This window comes from Apodemus sylvaticus, chromosome 1 (assembly GCF_947179515.1).
Source record: "Apodemus sylvaticus chromosome 1, mApoSyl1.1, whole genome shotgun sequence".
NCBI lineage: Eukaryota > Metazoa > Chordata > Mammalia > Rodentia > Muridae > Apodemus > Apodemus sylvaticus.
Window position 1 is genome coordinate 15,707,010 of NC_067472.1, and position 19,871 is coordinate 15,726,880.

General features: G+C 42.3%; 1 protein-coding gene across 1 annotated transcript in view; it reads left to right on the plus strand.

Moving 5' to 3' along the window:
• The window catches only part of Armh3 (armadillo like helical domain containing 3), a 190,040-nt gene that overhangs the window by 46,291 nt on the left and 123,878 nt on the right, over nucleotides 1–19,871 (plus strand). The window contains exons 12-16 of the mRNA XM_052184763.1: nucleotides 1,132–1,178; nucleotides 1,938–2,013; nucleotides 3,934–4,027; nucleotides 9,253–9,354; nucleotides 15,931–15,989. Coding sequence (XP_052040723.1) covers nucleotides 1,132–1,178; nucleotides 1,938–2,013; nucleotides 3,934–4,027; nucleotides 9,253–9,354; nucleotides 15,931–15,989 — 378 coding nt within the window. The remainder of the gene's footprint in view (nucleotides 1–1,131; nucleotides 1,179–1,937; nucleotides 2,014–3,933; nucleotides 4,028–9,252; nucleotides 9,355–15,930; nucleotides 15,990–19,871) is intronic.

A 19,871-nucleotide genomic window follows, 5' to 3' on the forward strand; every position in this document is an offset into this window, starting at 1 on the left:
GATTAAAGGTGTGTGCCACCACTACCTGACAATAAAATCGATCTTAAAAAAGATAAAAAAAAATTAAAGGTATAAAAAGGGGGGAAAGGGGGGAAATAAATAAACCCAGTGGGTCCTAAAGTGTAGGCACATTTGGAACCCATTTTGGGGGGTGTTAGTGTACAAGTGCCCTAGAGTTTATCCAGCTTTTTGAGTTATTGCACAAAATAACTGTTCCGCCCCTCAGCAGTTTTTCTCTTGGTGCCTATGTATCCCTTACCCCGTTTCTAAGAGCCAGATTTCAAAAGAATCTTATAAATGCTTTACCTCTAAGGCATAAATCTCTGAAGGGTCTCATAGGCTATAGCAGTGTGAATTTTATATTAATACTTGATTATGTGAATTAGATATAATTATATTGTTCTCAGACATTTTCAATTTTTTAGGCCTAGTCTCATGAAATGCAGGCTGGCCATGAACTTGTTATATTGCTGAAGATGACCTTGAACTCCCGATCCTTCCTCTTCTTGAGGACTTAGTTTGCAGGTGTGCACCACCACATCTCACTTCTGGAATCATGTGTATTAGAGGCAGCTTGTGTCAGTTATTTATTGGCTTTCCCTGGCAGTGTGTAAGTTAAAATTGTGTGATCTAAAGGAAAACGGTTTTTCATAGTTGGTATCAGCCTACTTTCTCTGAAGTTTAATTATTTTCTTCTATTTCCATTTGAGACAGGTTTTGATACTGTAGCTCGGGCTGGCTCCTACTCCCTATGTAGCCCAGACTGATCCTGAACATCTGAGTTTCGGATTATAGTTGTAGTTTCAGGACAAGCTTGAAGTTCTTTGTGACTTAGTTTCTGACTGCAGTAAACAGCTTCTAGGAAACATACAGCAATTAGAATACATAGACTGACAGGTACCTTGACACTGTTAAAACGTATACATTGAAAGGCTAGATGATTTAGTAGGAATCTCATTTTTACACTTATTACTTATAAGTCTTTTACTGTTTTCAAAGTATGACTCATTGTCCAGAGTTCCTTGTTCTTTGCTACCAGAAACATTGTTTTTCCATGGATTCAGTTCTTAGGGACTGAGCTCATTTCCTGTCCCCCTGTATGAAACCTGCTATTCCTCCTTTCTTCCACAGGTGGGCAGCATGTTCATAGCAGACGCCCATGAGAAAATCTCAGTACAGTAAGTACTTGGACTTTAGTGTGGGCTCTCTTGCTGAGGATGAGAGCAGAAAATGTAACCTCTTGTCAACATTTTTCGGATTAAAAGTTTTTTATGATTTGTGAAGTGTTTTTTTTATTATTTTTTATTTTTATTTATTTATTTATTTATTTTGCGTTTTAAGCAGCAACGGGTTGGTTCTTAGATCTTTGCTTTAGAGGCTAGGCTTGGTAGAATGTTCGCTTAGCTTGCTAAGCCCTCTGCTCGGTCATTCACATTAAACAATCTGAGTGTGATTGGCATAGCCTGTTACTCCAGTACTCCTGAGGTGGAGGTGAGAGGCACACAAGTTTACAAACATCTCTGCTATGGAGTGAGCTTGAGGCCAGTCTGGGCAGTGTGAGACCCTATCTTAAAAAATGTTTTTTGAGACATGATCTTGCTGTGTGCAATCCTGGCTGCCCTGGAACTCTCTGTGGGAATATTCCTGGCCTTACACTTGCAGCAGTCCTCCTGCTTCTGCTCCTGAGTGCTAAGGTCACCATTACTGGCTTTGGAATGGAGGTGACTGAGGACTGGGTATCCACCTCTTCCAGGGTTAGTTGATGAGGGGTGGGAAGAACTGGTCCTAGGGTTTCAGGTCCTCACCTATGCTCCTTTGCACGAGTCTAAAGGGTGAGTGGAGGGAAGGGGCTGGCGATGAGGAGCTCCTGATAGTTATAATGTGTTCCATGTCATCTGCTCTTTAAAAGGAATCTGATTTGTTTTCTTTTTCTTTAGAACCAATGAGGCCATTCTTCTGGCACTTTATGAAGCTGTCCATTTAAATCGAAACTTCATCACAGTTTTAGCTCAGGTTGGTGACCCCAATCCTGTCTGGGGGTGGTGGCCTGCACCCTTAATACTAACATTGGGGAGAGAGAGCAGGTGGATCTCTGAGTTCTAGGACAGTCTGGTCTGAGTTTTGGGACAGCCAGGATTACAAAGTAAGGCTTCCCCCATCCCTTTCTCCATCAAATTTCATTTTATTTATCTTTAGTTTTTGTGATGTTATGGGATCAAATCCAGGACCTTATACATATTAGGCAAATGTTTTCTCTGAGCTGTATCCTCAAGCCCTCGCCTTGAATTTCCGTTAATGAGCCCATCTGGCTGTGGCTGTGTCTTACCTCTGCTTTGCCAAGGTAATCTGTGGTAGTGACAGAGTGGCACCAGTCGCCTATGCTCCGTGTCCTCAAGTGAACGTGTTCAACTGGTGCATACAGAACTCGTGGCTGCACTAATCGGTCATTCTGTTACCCTTTGAAAGAGTTGAGATTACTGCATTTTACCTATCAGAGTCTGCAGAGATTATTTGTTCTTCATAGTTTTTGGAGTTTTCTGTTATTCTGTCTTTTTTCTAAGTCTTTATGGAATTACAACTGGGGATACTATAGGCCAAGTCACTTATGCTACTTACTATCTTACCAGTTTTCAGAGAACAAAAGTCAAAAATCTTTCTAACCAGACGTGTTAGCTGTTAACAGACAAAATAGTGTATACACATTGAAACTAAGAAGACATAAGGTACTTACTTGCCTAAGGGGTGTGTCCTCAGTGGTTGGCGCAAGAAGGGACTAGATCAAGTCCATGGAAACTATCTTAAAAGACAGAAGTGTTTTTATCTTAATGGCACACTGTTTAAAATCTGTAAGTTTCTTTCTTCATATCCTCCTCTCATCCCCACCCTTTTTGTTGGTAAGACTGGATTTCATGGTGTATGCCTGACTGGCTCTTCTTGAACTCAGAGATCCACCTGTTTCTACCTCCTGAACTTCGGGATTAAAAGCATATGCCACCATATGCCTGGTGTGTATATTTCTTTTAAAGTAATCTACTAGTAGAATTTTAACCAAAAAGTAAAGCTGTGCGGTTTGGGGTGTGCTTTGGACCCTTACTGGTTTTATAAGATAATGTAAGAAAATTTATGTACTATTTTTACCAAGTTTCTTGTCTGTCAGATTCCATAAATGATTTTAGAAGACGTGGGAAAGCCCAGGCAGGGCTATTGGAAATGTTGGTTACTTCTGAGCTTCCTTCTCTCAGCTGAGGTGGCCAGGAAAACCAAGGATGCAGTGGCCATCTTCTGTGCTGTCTATACTAGATGTCTTTCTTTGCCTCTGCCGCGGCACTTACACACCCCTGCATGCTTTGTTCCTTATGTTTATTTACTTTGTTTATGTGTGTGTTGGGGGCGGGTGTTTAAGTGTGGTGCATACAGAGGTCAGAGGATGACCTTCCTGATTCAGTTCTATTCTATTATGTGGGTCATGGGGACCAAATTTGGGTCACTAGCTTGGCAACAAGTACCTTTCCCCTTAGAGCCATCTTGCTGGCTCACATGCCTTGAGCATTTGTTTGTTTCTGGTGGAAGAGCAAGGCTGCAGTCAGAATAGCACTTTCATGGCTCCCAGCATCCCTTGGTTTACGTATGTCTATTTATCAGTTCTGTGGTCATGAACGTAGTCCATACTTCTGAATAATTTGTTTTTATTTTTTTAAATGTGTATGGCTCAACAGAAAAATCTGTAATGGAACCCAAATTTCATAATGAAAATTAATTCAGTGCTTCTTGTTAGCTCAGCAGGCACTGATTGTAGCCAAGTATTCAGGAGCACTAGATACAGGTCCACACTGAGCTGCCAGTCTCATTTTGAGTGTGGAAAACCATATTTGGTAGAGGAGACTTCTGGGGAAGTAGACTTCTGTTTTCTTACCCATATGTGTCCTCTTTCAGAGCCATCCAGAAATAGGGTTGGTGACAACCCCTGTCAGCCCTGCTCCTACAACCCCAGTCACACCGCTTGGGACTACACCGCCCTCCTCTGACGGTGAGGCCACCACTTTTATGATTGTGTTCTTGATTAATATGATTTTAGATCTTTTTTTTCCTTTTCTTTTTTTAAAGATTTATTTATTTATGATATGTAAGTACATTTTTGCTATCTTCAGACACCAAAAGAGAACATCAGATCTCATTACAGATGGTTGTGAGCCACCATGTGGTTGCTGGGAATTGAACTCAGAACCTCTGGAAGAGCAGTCAGTGTTCTTACCTGCTAAGCCATCTCTCCAACCCTGATTTTAGATCTTTCTCTCTCACTTTTTAGTTCGTTTGTTTTTTGAGACAGGGTTTCTCTGTGTAGCCCCGGCTGTCCTGGAACTCACTCTAGACCAGGCTGGCCTCCAATTCAGAAGTCTGCGTGCCAAGAATACATTTATTAATCCTTTTAATTATTCTTTTAATTTGTGTAAATGGGTAATTAGTGTTGGTACACATCTGTAATTCTAGCTACTTGGAGGCTGAAGTAGAAGGATTACAAGTTCAAGGCCTGCTTTACCAGTCAACTTAAAATTTAAAAAGGAATGAAGGTATAATTTAGTGACAGAGTGCTTTCCTGTCATGCATGAGCCCTAGGTTTAATCCCCAAGATGGAGGAGAAAAAAATGGGAAAGATAAAGAAAAGGAAAAAGAAAGGAAGAATTTGTTTGATTTGGGGACTGTGTCATATGCTCAGTATTCCCAGCATTTGGGAGTCTGGGATGGAAGGACCACTTTAGCACAGGGATTTGAGACCAGCCCAGGTGACAAAGAAGACTGTCTCTAACCAAAGAGCATCATGCATGTGCTGAACCAAGCCCCTCTCTCCATGCCCCATATGTAGTAGAGGAGTGCCTTGACTTGCCTCAGTGGGAGATGATATGCCTAATCCTACAGAGACTTGATGCACCAGGTTGGGGGATACTCAGAGGGGCACCACCCTCTCAGAGGCATAGGGATGGGTGAGGGACTCTGAGTTACAGGTGGGGAGGCAGCATTGGGATGTACATAAATAAATTAATTAATTAAAAAAAGAGAAACACCTGTCACCAATGTGCCTCCCCTCAAAAAACAAAACAAACAACAAAAACAAAACAAAACAAAAAAGGGAGTATGTGATGATATGCTTTAGGCTCCGAAGTTCCAGATTAAAAATTGGAAAGATAGTTGAATGGAATGTTTCTTCTGTGTGTGAGAAACCTGTGGGGCTGCATGTGGCTAAGAGCACACACTTCTGTTATAGAGGACCTGAGTTCAGTTCCCATCACCTATATCAGGCATCTCTCAATTGTTTGTAACTTACAGAGAATGTAACACTTCAGCCCTGTAGACTCATGTGCATGCGTGCACGTGCACGCACACTTAAAAATACTAAAAATAAAATATTTTTTCTGTCTTTTTTTTTTTGAGATAGGTTTCTCTGTGTAGTCCTGCACCACCACCACCTGACTAAAACTAAATCTTAAAAGAAAAAAAGAAAGGAACCATTTAAAGCTATGTGTGGTAGTGTATACCTGTAATCCCAGCTGGAGGATCAGTTCAAGGCCAGTCTTGGCTGCATAAAACATCTCAAAAAATTACTAGCTATGGTTGTAGTAGTGGCATACCTTTAATCCTAGCTCTTGTGAGGTAGAGGCAGGTAGAAATCTGTGAGTTTGAGGCCAGCCTGGTCAATATAGTAAGTGCCAGAACAGGTATGCATAGAGAGTTCTTGTCTTAAAATACCCCAAACAATCAAACACAACCCAAGAAACAGTATAAGCTTGGTTTGTCCTTCTCAAGTAGTCTTAGAATTCTGAAAGAGCGGAAAGTGACTGCACCACTGACTAATGTCTGTCCTGCAAGGACTCATGGGCTGGCTGAGAGGCTCAGGGGAGATATATTATTTTATTATATATATGGCAGAGGCTGTAGCTCACTGGCAGAGTGCGTGATTGCTAGTACCTTATAAAAGTCAGTGTGGTGGCACATGGTGATGGATGTGGAGGCAGGAGGATTAGAAGTTCAAGATCATCTTCAGCTATACAGTGAGTTTGAGATCAACCTGGGCTTTATGAGACTGTCTGAAACAATTAAAAAATATTAATACTTGATGTTATTCTTCAAATGTTGAACTCGTTTTGTGTAATGAGTATAAGAAATATCCAACTTTGGGATAGGCAAGATGGATCAGTGAGGAAAAGTTCTTGCTCTAGAGGCCTGAGGACCTGCAGTAGATCCCTCGCTGTGGACATATGGTAGAGAGAGACATCCCCTCACCTTCATGTGCGTGTCATAACACATGAGCTCAACGAGCAACACTAGTCATGCTTCTTTTGTTTTCTTTTTAAGATTTATTTTTGTTTTATTTATATGAGTACACTATAGCTGTCTTCAGACACATCAGAAGGGGGCATCAGATCCCATTGCAGATGGTCGTGAGCTGGTTGCTGGGAATTGAACTCAGGAGCTCTGGAAGAGCAGTCAGTGCTCTAAACCACTGAGCCACCTCTCCAGCCCAATATTGGTTTTTAAATGTTAAGAAATCTAACTTTGATCCTTTATGTGTCTGGCTCATAAGTAAAATGTCACTCTTTGTTTCTTTGAAAGTTTTTTTTTCCAGTCCTAACTCGTGCTTTGCACATAATTATCAAGCTGTTTTTCCACTCTGGCTCTCCCTACATCCCAAGACAGGGTTTCTCTGTGTAGCCCTGGCTGTCCTGGAACTCACAGATCCACCTGCATCTGTCTCCAGAGTGCTGAGATTAAAGGTGAGCACTTATCACGGCCCGGCTTAGGCAGGTTTCTGAATTCTTGGCCAGCCTGGTCTACAGAGTGAGTTCCAGGACAACCAGGGCTACCAAACAAAAAGATTTATTTATTTATCTTATGTGAGTATACAGTAACAGTAGCTGTCTTCAGACCCCCCAGAGGAGGGCATCCATTACAGATGGCTGTGAGCCACCATGTGGTTGGTGGAAGTTGAACTCAGGACCTCTGGACCTCTGGAAGAGCAGTCAGTGCTCTTAACCACTGAGCCATCTCTCCAGCCCTAGCCCCTACATTTTTATCTGGTACTTGTACATATTCATTTTAAGGCAGTATATAAAGCAGAGAAGTACAGCATGGAGGTGTCTCATTGATATCCAGATCTATGACAGCGAATTGGATCTGTTTAGAATTGAAAGCCAAATTCTAAAATATCTTAATGAGAAGAAGTGTAGTGCAGATTGCCTGCCTACCCGTTTGTTTATTCAGGTCACTGGATAAGCCAATGGAAACACTGTACTTCCTCTTTAAGGATGAAGCTTGCTTGGTTACCATGGATATCCAAAGCTTAGATGTGTGATTGTGAGTGTGAGTGAGTGTATATATATCTCACTTCCCTGTGCTGTTGGGGTTTGGATGCTTCAGAGCATTGCCTTTCAAACTGTTGACTGTGAACACTTCACCCACACACTTGATTATGCAAGGGCAGGATTTGTGCTTACCTACAACCACTGAGCCGTTAGTGTTCTAGTGGGAAGCTCAGCCCACTTTCAGATGACTGTCTCTCTTGACAAAAGCTACTGGGAAGAATTATGAAGCCAATGATTAAGGAATGAAGCTTGCTTAGGAAGGAGATTTTAATTTGGAGGGATTTGATTCTGTCTTTATTTTATTTTTCCTTTTTTTATTCTCCCCTCACTTCCATTCTGTGGGGTCCTAAGTATTATAGTCTTATTTTCAATTTTTGGTTTTTAATTATAGTGCTGCTCTGTAGCCCAGTTATATTTAAAGGTATGTCACTGGCACTATTATTTTTAAAAGCCAGCAGTTAGCTGTAACATTTGTTCGCAGCTCAGACTTGACATTTGACAACTCCGCCTTGGCATGAGAGGACTTTCTGGTAAACTAAAAATACATATAGTTCTATATTTCTACTATATTATGTAAGAGAGTTTTCTAGTTATCACTGTGTATGAGTAGGGTAAAACTTCCACTTACTAGTTAGATAACAAAGGAATGATTATGGGTTCTGAGTTCAAAATGGCTGTGGTTTGAGATGATAGCCTATGCTCTAACATGAATTAAAACCTTTTAGGTTTGTTTGTTTTTGAGACTGGGTATCACTCTGTAGCTCAGTCTGGCTAGGAAATATTTTAATATTTCAATACAAAATTTATCTTGTATTTGTTCTTTGCGGCCAAACTGTAAGGAAAAGAGCCAAAATTGGACATGCTAATTTCTTTTCATAGTTTTTTTTGCTGCGTATTGTGGAACCATAATCTACAGTGTTTCCCATTGTTAATAAATGTTCTCTGCATTGCATTGTAATAACTCCCGAGGGATCTGTAATGGTTATGAATACATTTTATGACTAATACCCCAAACCTAGCAGTGTGTTTATAGTTTAAAATATAGCAGAAAGCTATAGTTTTTCAAACATCCCTGTGCCATCTTGAGGTTCTTTTTGTATATGTATTCTGTTTTAGACATTTAAAACACTTAACAAGCTGACTAATTCTAATTTAAAGTCTTTGAATCTTGGGAGTTCTAAGTTAAAGCTGTTGTGGTTGGGTCAGTTCTGGTCTGACTTCCCGTTGTTGTCTGGAGCCTTGTCTCAGAGAGGGTGGGAGGGTAAGCAGGAGCTGCTCTTGCAAACAGAGGCTGGGAGTGTCACCTTCCAGTTCCAGCTGCTCTCAGGGATGTCCGCCTGCTTTCCGTCTGACCCGCCTTCCAGGGTCCCTCCTAGGACAGAGTTTGAACTTAGTTCTTCCTTAGCCTGAGCTCCTTTCGTCTTGGGTGTGTCAGTGTAAGGACTTGTTCTCAAAATTAAACAAAACAAAACAAAAAAAAAGATTGAGCAAAATTTCTCTTTATTTGGAAGAACTCTTTATTTTAAGTGAGAGACTTAAAATAAAGTAAAGCTCATTTATGTTCAGTATAACTTTTTCCTTTAGTTAGAAATGACAGTCTCTCTCAGAGGACCTTGAGCTGTTGATTACTTGGGGCCAGAATGGAATCAATATCCTTTTCTAGGATGTTCTCTACTAGGTGAGAAAGGAAATTGACAGGCTTTGGGGGAGTGTGGGCTAGAGGGGCTGTAGAGGCCTAGGAAGAGTAGCTAAACGTTTTATGGAAAGTACTGGGTCCTCCTTCTCTTGAGGGAAAAGCTTATTTAGTCATTTTCTTGCCTGCTGGCAAATTGGCTGTGTGGGTAGAAGTGTTAGGTGGAATATGTTATGGCTAAGTGTTTTATTTGTTCTATTCCAGTTATAAGTTCTGTGGAGCTCTCATTGGACGCAGATGTACAGACCAGTAATCTACTGATAACCTTCTTAAAGTACAGCTCAATCGTCATGCAGGACACGAAAGGTAAGGGATGCTTTGCGAGGTGTGGCAGGTGGCTCACATCAAAGAGCAGTGGCCATATTTGGGGCTTTGACAGATGAATCTTTGGGGCCTTCTGTGCAGGTGATGGACCTGTGTTCTGGGAATCAGTGATTTCTCACTTCTGGGTGATAACTAGGGGGCGGTGGGAGAACCTGGAGCTGGAGGAAAGTGCTTAAGAATAAAAAAGGAAAAAGTTGGTCCCCACAAAGATTATTAACCTTCTTAGCAAGTTGTGGTAAGTGGATGCAGGCTCTTTTTTTGTGTAAAGTTGGGTGGGTGGGAGTAACAGGCGTGGGGATTCCCTTCTGAACCAAATTCTAAGAACCTCACCTGTGTTCCACTGACATTTTGCTGTATTTGGTTTGCCTTTAAGTTCCTTTTCATGTTTTACTCTTGATTGACTGTATTCCTTTAAAGGAAATCACAAACAACAAGTACTTAGTACTGAGGTGTGCACCTTTAAAAATTGAAAATTTTTTTCTAGATATCTAAAATGGCCTTATTATATCTAAAAAAAAAAAAAACAGTGGCTCTCTAATAGTATATAAAATTCAGTCCATATTTAAGTTTCTTTAGTTATCCCTCAAGTCTTTTTTCTTTTTCTTTTTACAAAATTAATAGTTTCATACATCTATGTAATGAAATTGGAGTAGTTTTCTGGTCAGATATAAATTTTCTTTGTATTTGAATTTTGAGTTAAGGATTCACCGTGTAGCCCTATATGGCCTGGCACTCACTATGTAGACAGGTCTGGCCTTAAACTCATATAATCTTCCCCCGGCCAGCGGGGTCTTCAGCATGAACCTGAGGAGAGAACTGATGAATGGGGGGTGGGGCGCAAGAGACATGAAGAATGAGAGCAAGACAGGTGCTCTGATGAAGCTCCAAAGAAGTTTTATTTTTTACTGGCTTATAAGCAGTAAGCAAGGAGGAAACTCCTAACTGTCCAGGGTGGGAAGTTCCCATGGTGGAGCAGGGGGTTCCGCCAAGCAGGATGTATTGTCAGGGCAGCCATCTACAAACTGCCTAACTACAAAAGGGTCAGCTGATTACCAAAAAGCAATTCAATCCGTGAGACATAGAAGCTTGGCCCTGGGAGCGAATCAAACATGGAGTCAAATATGCTAAGATATACCTGTTGGCTCCCTGCATAATCTACCTACTTCTGCCTCTATTTCCTTGGGATTAAAGCGTGCAGAAGCGTGTCTGGTCCTGGTCTTTGGTCTTTCTCTTCCCACTAAAGGCAAGTCCCCATGTGGCTTTCTTCTTCTAAAGATTTGTTTATTTATGGATAGGAGTGTTTTGTTTCCACGTGTGCAAACCAGAAGAGGGCATCAGATCCCATGGGACTACAGTTACAGAAGGTTATAAGCCACCTTAGTGTGCTAGAAATTGAATTCAGGCCCTCTGGAAGAGTATCCAGTGCTTTTAATTGCTGAGTTGTCTCTGTATACCTCTATGCACCCCATCCCCCATGTACTTCCTTTTATGTGTTTGATTTTGTGTGATTTTTTTGTTTGATTCTCTCTCTCTGTCTCTCTGTCTCTGTCTGTCTCTGTCTGTCTGTATCTCTCTCTCTCTCTCTCTCTCTCTCTCTCTCTGTGTGTGTGTGTGTGTGTGTGTGTGTGTGTGTGTGTGCGTGTGTGTATGTGTGCCTGCCTTAGATCATGTTTGTGCATCAATGACATGTTGTGCTATTGTGCAGGAGCCTATGAAGGTCAGAAGAGTGTGTTGGAACTCCTGGAATTGGGGTTATAGATAGTTGTGAGCTGTCTGGTAGATGCTGGAAATGGAACCCAGGTTATCTTTATTTCCCAGCTTAATTTCAAATTTCTCAGTCAAGTGTGGATGGCAGGTTATTTTCTAGAGCAAGAGCACTCCCAATAGCTGTTAATTGTCAGTAGTTCTTCCATATCCTTGATGAAATGTTGATGTCCAGTCTGGTGTAGGTCACTTGCTATAACCACAACTATGGTGAGTTCATGAATGTAATTGTATGTCATATGCAGAAGATCCCCTTTTGCTGCATGCTTCCTTATCTTCTGGCTCTTACATTTTTTCTGTTCTTCTTCTCTGATGTTTCCTGAGCCTTGGAGTAGATGATATAGCTGTACTGTTTAGAGTACTCTACCATTATTTATTTTTGACACTTTTGTCAGTTATGGATTTCTGCATTAACCATGGTGTCTTCATTAGGGTTTCTATTGCTGTAAAGAGACAGTGTGACCATGGCAACTCTTTTTTTTTTTTTTTCCTTTGAGACAGGGTTTCTCTGTGTAGCCCTGGCTGTCCTGGAACTCACTCTGTAGACCAGGCTGGCCTCGAACTCAGAAATCCACCTGCCTCTGCCTCCCAAGTGCTGGGATTAAAGGCGTGCGCCACCACTGCCCAGCTTGACCATGGAAACTCCTATGAAGAATATTTAACTGGGTCTGGCTTACAGTTCAGAGATTTAGTCCATATATCATTGTAGCAGCAATCATGGCAACATGTAGGCAAACATAGTGCTGGAAAAGGACTTTTAATCTGGATCTGCAGGAAGCAGGGGAGAGGGAGGGAGGGAGGGTGGGAGAGAGGGAGGGAGAGAGAGAGAGAATATGAATGAATATGAATGGGTCTGGCTAGACCTTCTGAAACCTCAAAGCCCACTCCTGGTGACACACTTCTTACAACAAGGCCACACCTCCTATTAGTGCTATGCCCTGTGGGCCGCCTTACCAAGGGCTATTGAGATAAGAGGCTTCTCTGATAAAGGCTAGATTGAACTCCAGTCTATGGGTAGGTATAAACATAATTGTTTTTTCCCCTCCCTTCCCCTCCCCTCCCCTCTTCTTCCTCTCTCCTCCTCTTCCCCTCTTCCCTTATCCTTGTCCCTACCTTTTCTTTTCTTTTCTTTTTTTTCTTTTCTCTTCTTTTCTTTCTGGGTCTCAAATGTTCCAGGCTGCCTCAGACTTGTTCTGTTGTAGAGGCCAACCTTGCCCTCTTGATCCTCCTGTCTGTTTACAAGTGCTGGAACTATGTGTGCACCACCGTGCCCGCCGTGTTATGTGCTTATAGCCCATAAGTAACGCCATATTCGTAGATATAAATGCCAACTTTGTTATAGAGCCAACAGTATTAAAATTGATTGTTTTGCTGCCTTGCTTTTTGTGAAAAGACTCTATATTGCCTCTGAGGTTGTCTGAAGATCCCCTCAGCATGGTTTGTACTTTAGACAGCTTTCCTTTGCCAAGTGAGCAGGTTTCTGTTATGAGAGTTTTCAAGGGTTCTAGAACTGAAGGAAAAGGCAGGTTCAGGGACTCTGGAGAGAGAAAAGAAAAAACTGGTAGACAGAGATTAGGAAGATGAAAGGCCATATGGGAAATGGAGAAGGACCAGAGCCTGGGGAGGGGTGGGGGTGAGGCCAAGCCATGCTGTGTCAGACACTGCATTTGCTAGTGGAGATTTCTGCCTGGAAAATGGACTTTTCTTTCAAGAATAAGAGCTACACACAGGTTAACTGCATGCAGATACTCTGTGCTACCAAATCCTAAATAACGGTCCATTGGGAGCTGCTGCCGGGGTTGGCTCTTTGAGACTTGGCCAAGTGAGATCTGGCAGGCAAGGATAACAAGACTGCTGTGTGTCTGAGTTTCTTGAGGCTATTGCTTCTTTATGGAAATGGCTGGCTTCTTCCTTTCTCTGCAGATACTGCAGCAACCACAGAAGAAAGGAATTGCTTGCATATGACCCAGAAAAATGAACTTTGACTTTGCTTGATATACCATAGTGAATTGAGGCTCTTAGAATGTATTTTTAGCTCTTAACAGTTTTATAAGCCTCTGTCGTGGTCACTTCATGTTCATAAATACAAGCTTAAAGACTAATTAATAGCCAATGTGGATAGTCACAGTGTCTGTAGAATGCAGTGCATTTTTGCCAACAAGCAGGTTAAATATGACTAAGGATAAGGTTAAGTATGATGAATAGTTAATTTCAAAAATGGCTGTTTTGTGGCTTTTTTTTCTGTCAGTCTCTCTCCATGTCTTAGTACCATGCCCTGGCTACAGGATTGCATTATCATTGCTAGTATTATTATAACTCTTATGCTTTTTTCCTGTGGTGCTGGGGATGAGATGTATGGCCTTTCCCATGAAACCAAATGCTCTTCCACTAACCACACCCCCAGGCTCACATCATGAGTGCAGGAGAGCAGAACTGTTTCACAAGACATCTTTTTCTTTTGTTTTTGTTAGAGAAAGTTTCCCACTTTATAGATGACTGGTCTGGAATTCACTATGTAGTCCAGGCTTGAATTCACAGAGCTCCATCTGCCTCTGCCATCCAAGTGCTGACTGGGGTTAAAGTGTTTATTACCATGTCTGGCTCTAAGATCCCTTTAAAAAATGTATGTATCAGTTGATATCTATAAAGTGCTTTCCCTTAGATTTATTTATTTATTCATTTTTTGGGTGTATGTATATATGTATGTATGTGTACATAGTTGCCAGAAGAGATTGTCAGATCCCCTGGAGGTAGAGTTACAGACTGTGTATGCTGTCTCACACTCACATATATGTTGAAGACTGAACTTCGGTCCTCTGAAAAAACACTCTTAACCAGTGACATGTCTTTGCAGCACCTTGTAAAATGCTTCTAGTTGGTTTGTATGTTATAAAGTATTATAAAATAAATAGTATAGTAATAAAAGTGAACCTCCTACTTAGTTTTTTTTAAAAGATTTTATTTATTTATTTATTAGATATTGTCTTTATTTACATTTGGATATTATCCCCTTTCCCAGTTTCCCCGCCCCCTGGAAACTCCCTATCCCATTCCCTCGCCCCCTACTTCTATGAGGGTGTTCCCCCACCTACCCACCCAATCCTGCCTCCCCAACTTAGCATTCCCCTAGACTGGGGCATTGAGCCTTCATAGGATCAAGGGCCTCTCCTCCCTTTGATGCCCAACAGGGTCATCCTCTACTACTTATGTGGCTGGAGCCATGAGTCCCTCCATGTGTACTCTGGTTGGTGATTTAGTTCCTGGGAGCTCTTGGGGTGGGGGTGGGGGATTCTGGTTAGTTGATATTGTTGTTCTTCCTATGGGTTTGCAAATCCCTTCAGCTCCTTCAATCCTTTCTCTAACTTCTCCATTGGGGACCTCATGCTTGGTCCAATGGTTGGCTTCAAGCATCCACCTTTGCATTTGTCAGTCACTGGCAGAGCCCCTCAGGAGACAGCTATATCAGGCTCCTGTTAGCAAGTACTTCTTGGTATCCACAATAGTGTCTGCTCTTGGTGACTGTATATGGGATGGATTCCCAGGTGGGACAGTCTCTGGATGGCCTTTCCTTGAGTCTCTGCTCCACACTTTGTCTCTGTATTTGCTCCCATGAGTATTTTGTTCCCATTTATTTTATGTATATGAGTACATTCTCACTTTTTTCAGACACATCAGAAGAGGGCATCAGATCCAATTATAGATGGTTGTGAGCCACCATGTGGTTGCTGAGAATTGAACTCAGGACCTCTGGAAGAGCAGTCAGTGCTCTTAACCACTGAGCCATCTCCCCCCTGTTATCTATTCAATTTTTTGTTTGTTTGTTTGTTTGTTTGTTTTGAGATAGGGTTTCTCTGTGTAGCCCTGGCTGTCCTAGAACTCAACTCTGTAGATTAGGCTGGCCTTGAACTCAGAAATCTGCCTGCTTCTGCCTCCCAAGTGCTGGGATTAAAGGTGTGCGCCACCACTGCCCAGCCCTATTCAATTTTTAAAAACAGATTTTATTATATTGTTGAAGCCGTCTCCTCTGTCATTCCTTTCTGTTCATTCTCTGGAATTTTATGTTTTCATCCTGCTTTTTAGGCCTTGTTTAAAAAAAAATCCTTGGTATTTGTGTCTTTGGTGTTGTTACTTTAAAGGGAAATCTGCTTGATCTTTAAAATCTTAAGGTTGGGGAGTGCAGTTCAGTTGTAGGGCTCTTGCTTACCACATGTGGTGCTCTGGGTCAACCCCAGTCCTGGAAGAAAAGGCAGGGGCATGATCATAGGAGTGGGTACAAGGGGCACATGCTAGACAGATATGATACAAGCTACAGGATTAAAAACATCTTCTGTAGTAATTCCTTTGCCTAGGAGGGAAGCAAGACTTTAGTACCATCTTGATTTTGATTCATATGCGTGCATGTGTGCGTGCATGCGTGCGTGCGTGCGTTTGTGTGTGTGTGTGTGTCTGTGTTGTGTGTCATTCTCAGGCACCATCCACCTTTTTTTTTAGAGACAGGTTTCTTTTCAGCTTAGAGCTTGTCGAGGCTGGCTAGATCCTCAGGGATCCTGGTCTCCTGCTTCTGTCTTCACAGAGCTGGGGTCCAAGTGTGTATTGCAGGTGTTTTACATAAATTGAATTGAAATCCACATGCTTGCAAGGCAAGCACGTTCTGACTGAACTGCCGCCCAGCCCTCCTCGTGGCTTTATGGAATGAGAGTGACAGCTGCTCCTTTTTAGGACTCGAGCCTCTGTTCTCCTTGACACGTTGGTTTGGATTATGGACAAAGAAGCGTTTTTTTTTTTTCTTTACAGATGAACACAGGCTTCACAGCGGCAAGCTCTGTCTGATTATCCTCACATGTATTGCAGAGGTAGGTCTTACTGCGAGTCCTGGCTGGGCGTTGATGTCTTCCAGAAGCTCTTTTCTGCCCACCCACTTCTGGGTCATGACTTGAAGGTTTTTTTGTGTTGCCCATCTCCTTCCTCCAGAATGTGAGCTGAGATAACATGGTCTTTGCCTTCAGCACCGCTCAGTTCTCCTTATCTGGCACACTCACTAGATTCAGCGTTCATTAGATGAGTTAGAAGTGAACCCCAAGGTGCTGGAAATGTAGCTTCCATTCACAAAGCCCTGGCTTTGATTCCCAGTACCGTCTAAAAAGCCTGGCCTGTTATAGGCCTATACTCTCAGCACTCTCGAGGTGGAGGCAGGAGGATTAGAATGTCAAGGCTTTCCTTGCTGTAATCCTGAGTTTATGGCAAACATGGAATATATAAGATTCCATTTAAGATAAAACACTACTGGTACTGTAACTTTGGTAGTTGAGACCGGATGGGTGGTTCTGGCTGGTACTCCGTCCGTCCATTACCTTTTTTAAAAGACAGAGCTCTGTTATCATCCAAGCTGCCCTTGAGCTATGTAATTGTGGATGACTTTGAACTTCTGATCTTTTTGTTGGACTTCTGATCCTTTGTATTAGAATTACAGGCACACTGTACTGCCAAAAATGGTTTTATGTGGTTTTGGGATTACTTTATGCATGCTAGACAAGACTACTTCAACTGAGCTAGATCCCTGTCTGTATTCTGGCCTTTAACAGTTCTAACCAAAAGATTTAAATTTTTCTAAAAACCAATCATTTCCCTTTGGAGCTGCCCATGTTGTGTCTTGTATTTAGTGAGTTAAAAATGAGCTAAGGTGTCTTGGAGATAAAAGAGTAAAAGAGACACAGGAGAGTGGTTGTATTTTGGTGGTAAGACCTGAAGGAGGAAGAGGTGGGGATGAGTTACGTTTCTGTAACCAAATTCCAAATAAGTAGCAGTTTACATGTGGGAGGCATGGTTCCCCTGGTAAAGGCACTTGCTACCAAGTCTGATGACATGAGGTTGATCCTAAGATCCACATGATGGAAGGAGAGAACTGACTGGCCCCTGCAAGCTGTCCTGTGACCTCTACATGTAAACTTGTGGTGCATGTGCACATATTCCCACACATAATAGTGTAATTTTTTAAAAAGAGACGTCAAAGAGAATTTCTTTTGAGTCAGTTTGAGGTGATATAGCCTGTTACAGAGGGGAAGCCATGGCTGTGGAACATGACTGCAGCAGCCCAAGGCACTGTTTTACAGCATCTCTGCAAGCAGGAAGCAGGAAGGGGTGAATGCTGGTAGACTGAGAATTTTGATTTCTTTAAAAACACGGAAATATTATAAGGATATGTTTTTATTTTAATTTCAGGTGTGGGATGTGGGGCTGGTTCAGATTGTCCACAGCAGCTGACTGTAATTTGCCTTGTGAACTAGCAGCGGCCTGCTATTGAGAGCTGCAGGTGGTTTCTGCAAGTGTGTGATGTTTTGAATTCTGGGGACTCTGAGAGGGAATATAAAGCTAGGGCCCCAGGAGGCATGTGGGTTTTTGGTCGGTGATAGGTTACTGTCGGTTGTGGTTTGTTAAGTAGTTGTTTGCAATGAAGAAACAAGAAGAAATTAGATATCCTGACTTTGAAGACAAAATTTGCCCCAAGGACACTCCTAAAGTGCAGGAATAATAATAATACCCCCTTTCCCCTCTATCCCTTTTCCTCTCCTGTCTAGTGTTAGGGGTTGAAAGGGTGTAAGAAAAAAGGACCCAAAAGTAGCCAAAGTCTGGCTGGCTACATGTGGGCTTGTCTCTTTTTCTTCAGAGTCCTTAGCCCATAAAGTAGTGCCAGACACATTTAGGATGGGTCTTTAATTCCTTAATTTAATCTCTTGGACGACACCCTCATAGACATGCGTGGAGGATGTCTTAGCAGTGATTTGAAAACTAGTCAGATTGTTAGTGAAGATTAACTATGGAAAGCTTCTGCTTCCTTGTGGGAAGACTGAATCTAAGAGCGTGATGGAACTTGAGCTAGGTTAGAGCTAAATTTATAGCTTCAGCCCCTGCTTTCTGCATTCCCTGTCCTTGTTTTTGTTTTTTTAGTCAATAGTCAAGGTAATCCACTGGGTGTAGTGGTCTCTCAAGGACTCCCTTTTTGTTTTCTCTTTGGTAAGATGAGCTCTTTTCCCGAGGCGGGGGCAGGCCAGATCTGGAAGAGCTGCTTATTGACTGTGGGCCCGTGTGAGGCTCTTCAAAAATCCTGCACAGATTGTAACAGTTCCTAGTAATTGGAGTCTGTAGGCATGTCAGATCTCAGGACGGAGTTGGGAACGGGCCAAGGGGTGCTTCTTTCCAATCAGTCCACTGTGGGAAGAGTTTGGTTTTTCCCTCAGTCTTTAAAAGCCAGGGAGAGATGGGGTCTTGCCTGCTCCTGTGCTGCCAGTCTAGCAGTTGTTTCCTGTTGTGCAGAGCTCATCCCCTGCAGAGCGCAGGCCTGCCTCATTCCAAAGCCTCATGAGGCTCTTGCACATGCATTGTCTTGCCCCTATGAGAGCCTCCAAGCTGTCACAGACCCAGCTGATTCCTGGGGCAGATGGAAAGGAAGAGAGAATAGGAAAGCAGATTCCTCTCAGCATTTGTCCCAAATCCCTGGCTTTTAATCTTTATTGTTTTTAATTTTCTCAAAGATCTTCTACCAGTGAAAGGCATACTGGGAAACTACTCAGTTTCATGTCGTTGGTAAGGGGTTGAGAGAAAGGCTCCAGGCTTATCCCTTTAGCTCTCCAACTGATCCTGAAAGTAGTTCATGAAGGTCCAAGGATTTGGACTGAGGTTATGTTTCAGTTGGGCAAGCACTTGGTTCAGTCTCTGCCTCTGCATGAAACCCATGTGCCTACACTCCCAGCACTCAGAGGTGGAGGTGAAGGCAGGAGGGTCAGAAGTTCAAAGCTGTTCTTAGCTTCATAGTGAGTTGGAGGCCAGCCTAGTCTGGAGACCCGTGCTTTAGGGTTTGTGGAAGGAGAGAGGAAGGACTTATAGGATGTATAATTACAAATGTATGCATTCGCGTATGCATTCATGCCTCCTTTCCTCTCTTCCTACCTTTCTGCTGGGTGGTGCTGGACACCTTAATCCCGGCCCTCAGGAGGCAGAGGTAGGTGGATCTCTGTGAATTTGAGGCCAGCCTGGTCTATGCAGTGAGTTCCAGGACAGCCAGGGCTACACCCTGTCTCAAAAATCCAAAACCAAACCAAGCCAAAAAAACAAACCAAAACAAAAAACCAAAACCCACCCTCATTAAATTTTCTTATCTTCTTTTGTCCCTTCCTTCTTACCTCTATCCCATCTTTCTTCCTGTCTTTTAAAATATATTTGTTTGTTTATGTTTATGTGCGTATGATTGTATACATGTGCACTTCTGTGTCTTGGCTTGCATGTGAAGGTCAGAGGATAGTTTTGGATTGCAGCAATGTGGGCTGCAGGGTCAAACTCAATTTGTTCATCAAATATGGTAGCAAGTGTATACCCACTGAGTGAGCATCTCACCAGCTCCTTCTGTCCTGTCTTTCTTGGTCTTTCTCGTTTTTTATTTTTATTGTATTTCTGTCTTCCCTCAGAGTCTCATATAGCCCACATTAAGGTTAAATTGGCTATGTAGTTCAGGATGACCTCACATTCCCGATCTTCCTGTTTCTGCCTCCCAAATGCTGAAGACCGGATATGTGCCTCCACGCTCAGTTGAATTTCTTTTTCTTTTTCTCTTTCTCTTTCTCTTTCTCTTTCTCTTTCTCTTTCTCTTTCTTTCTTTCTTTCTTTCTTTCTTTCTTTCTTTCTTTCTTTCTTTCTTTTTTGATTTGGTTTTTTGAGACAGGGTTTCTCTGTATAGCCCTGGC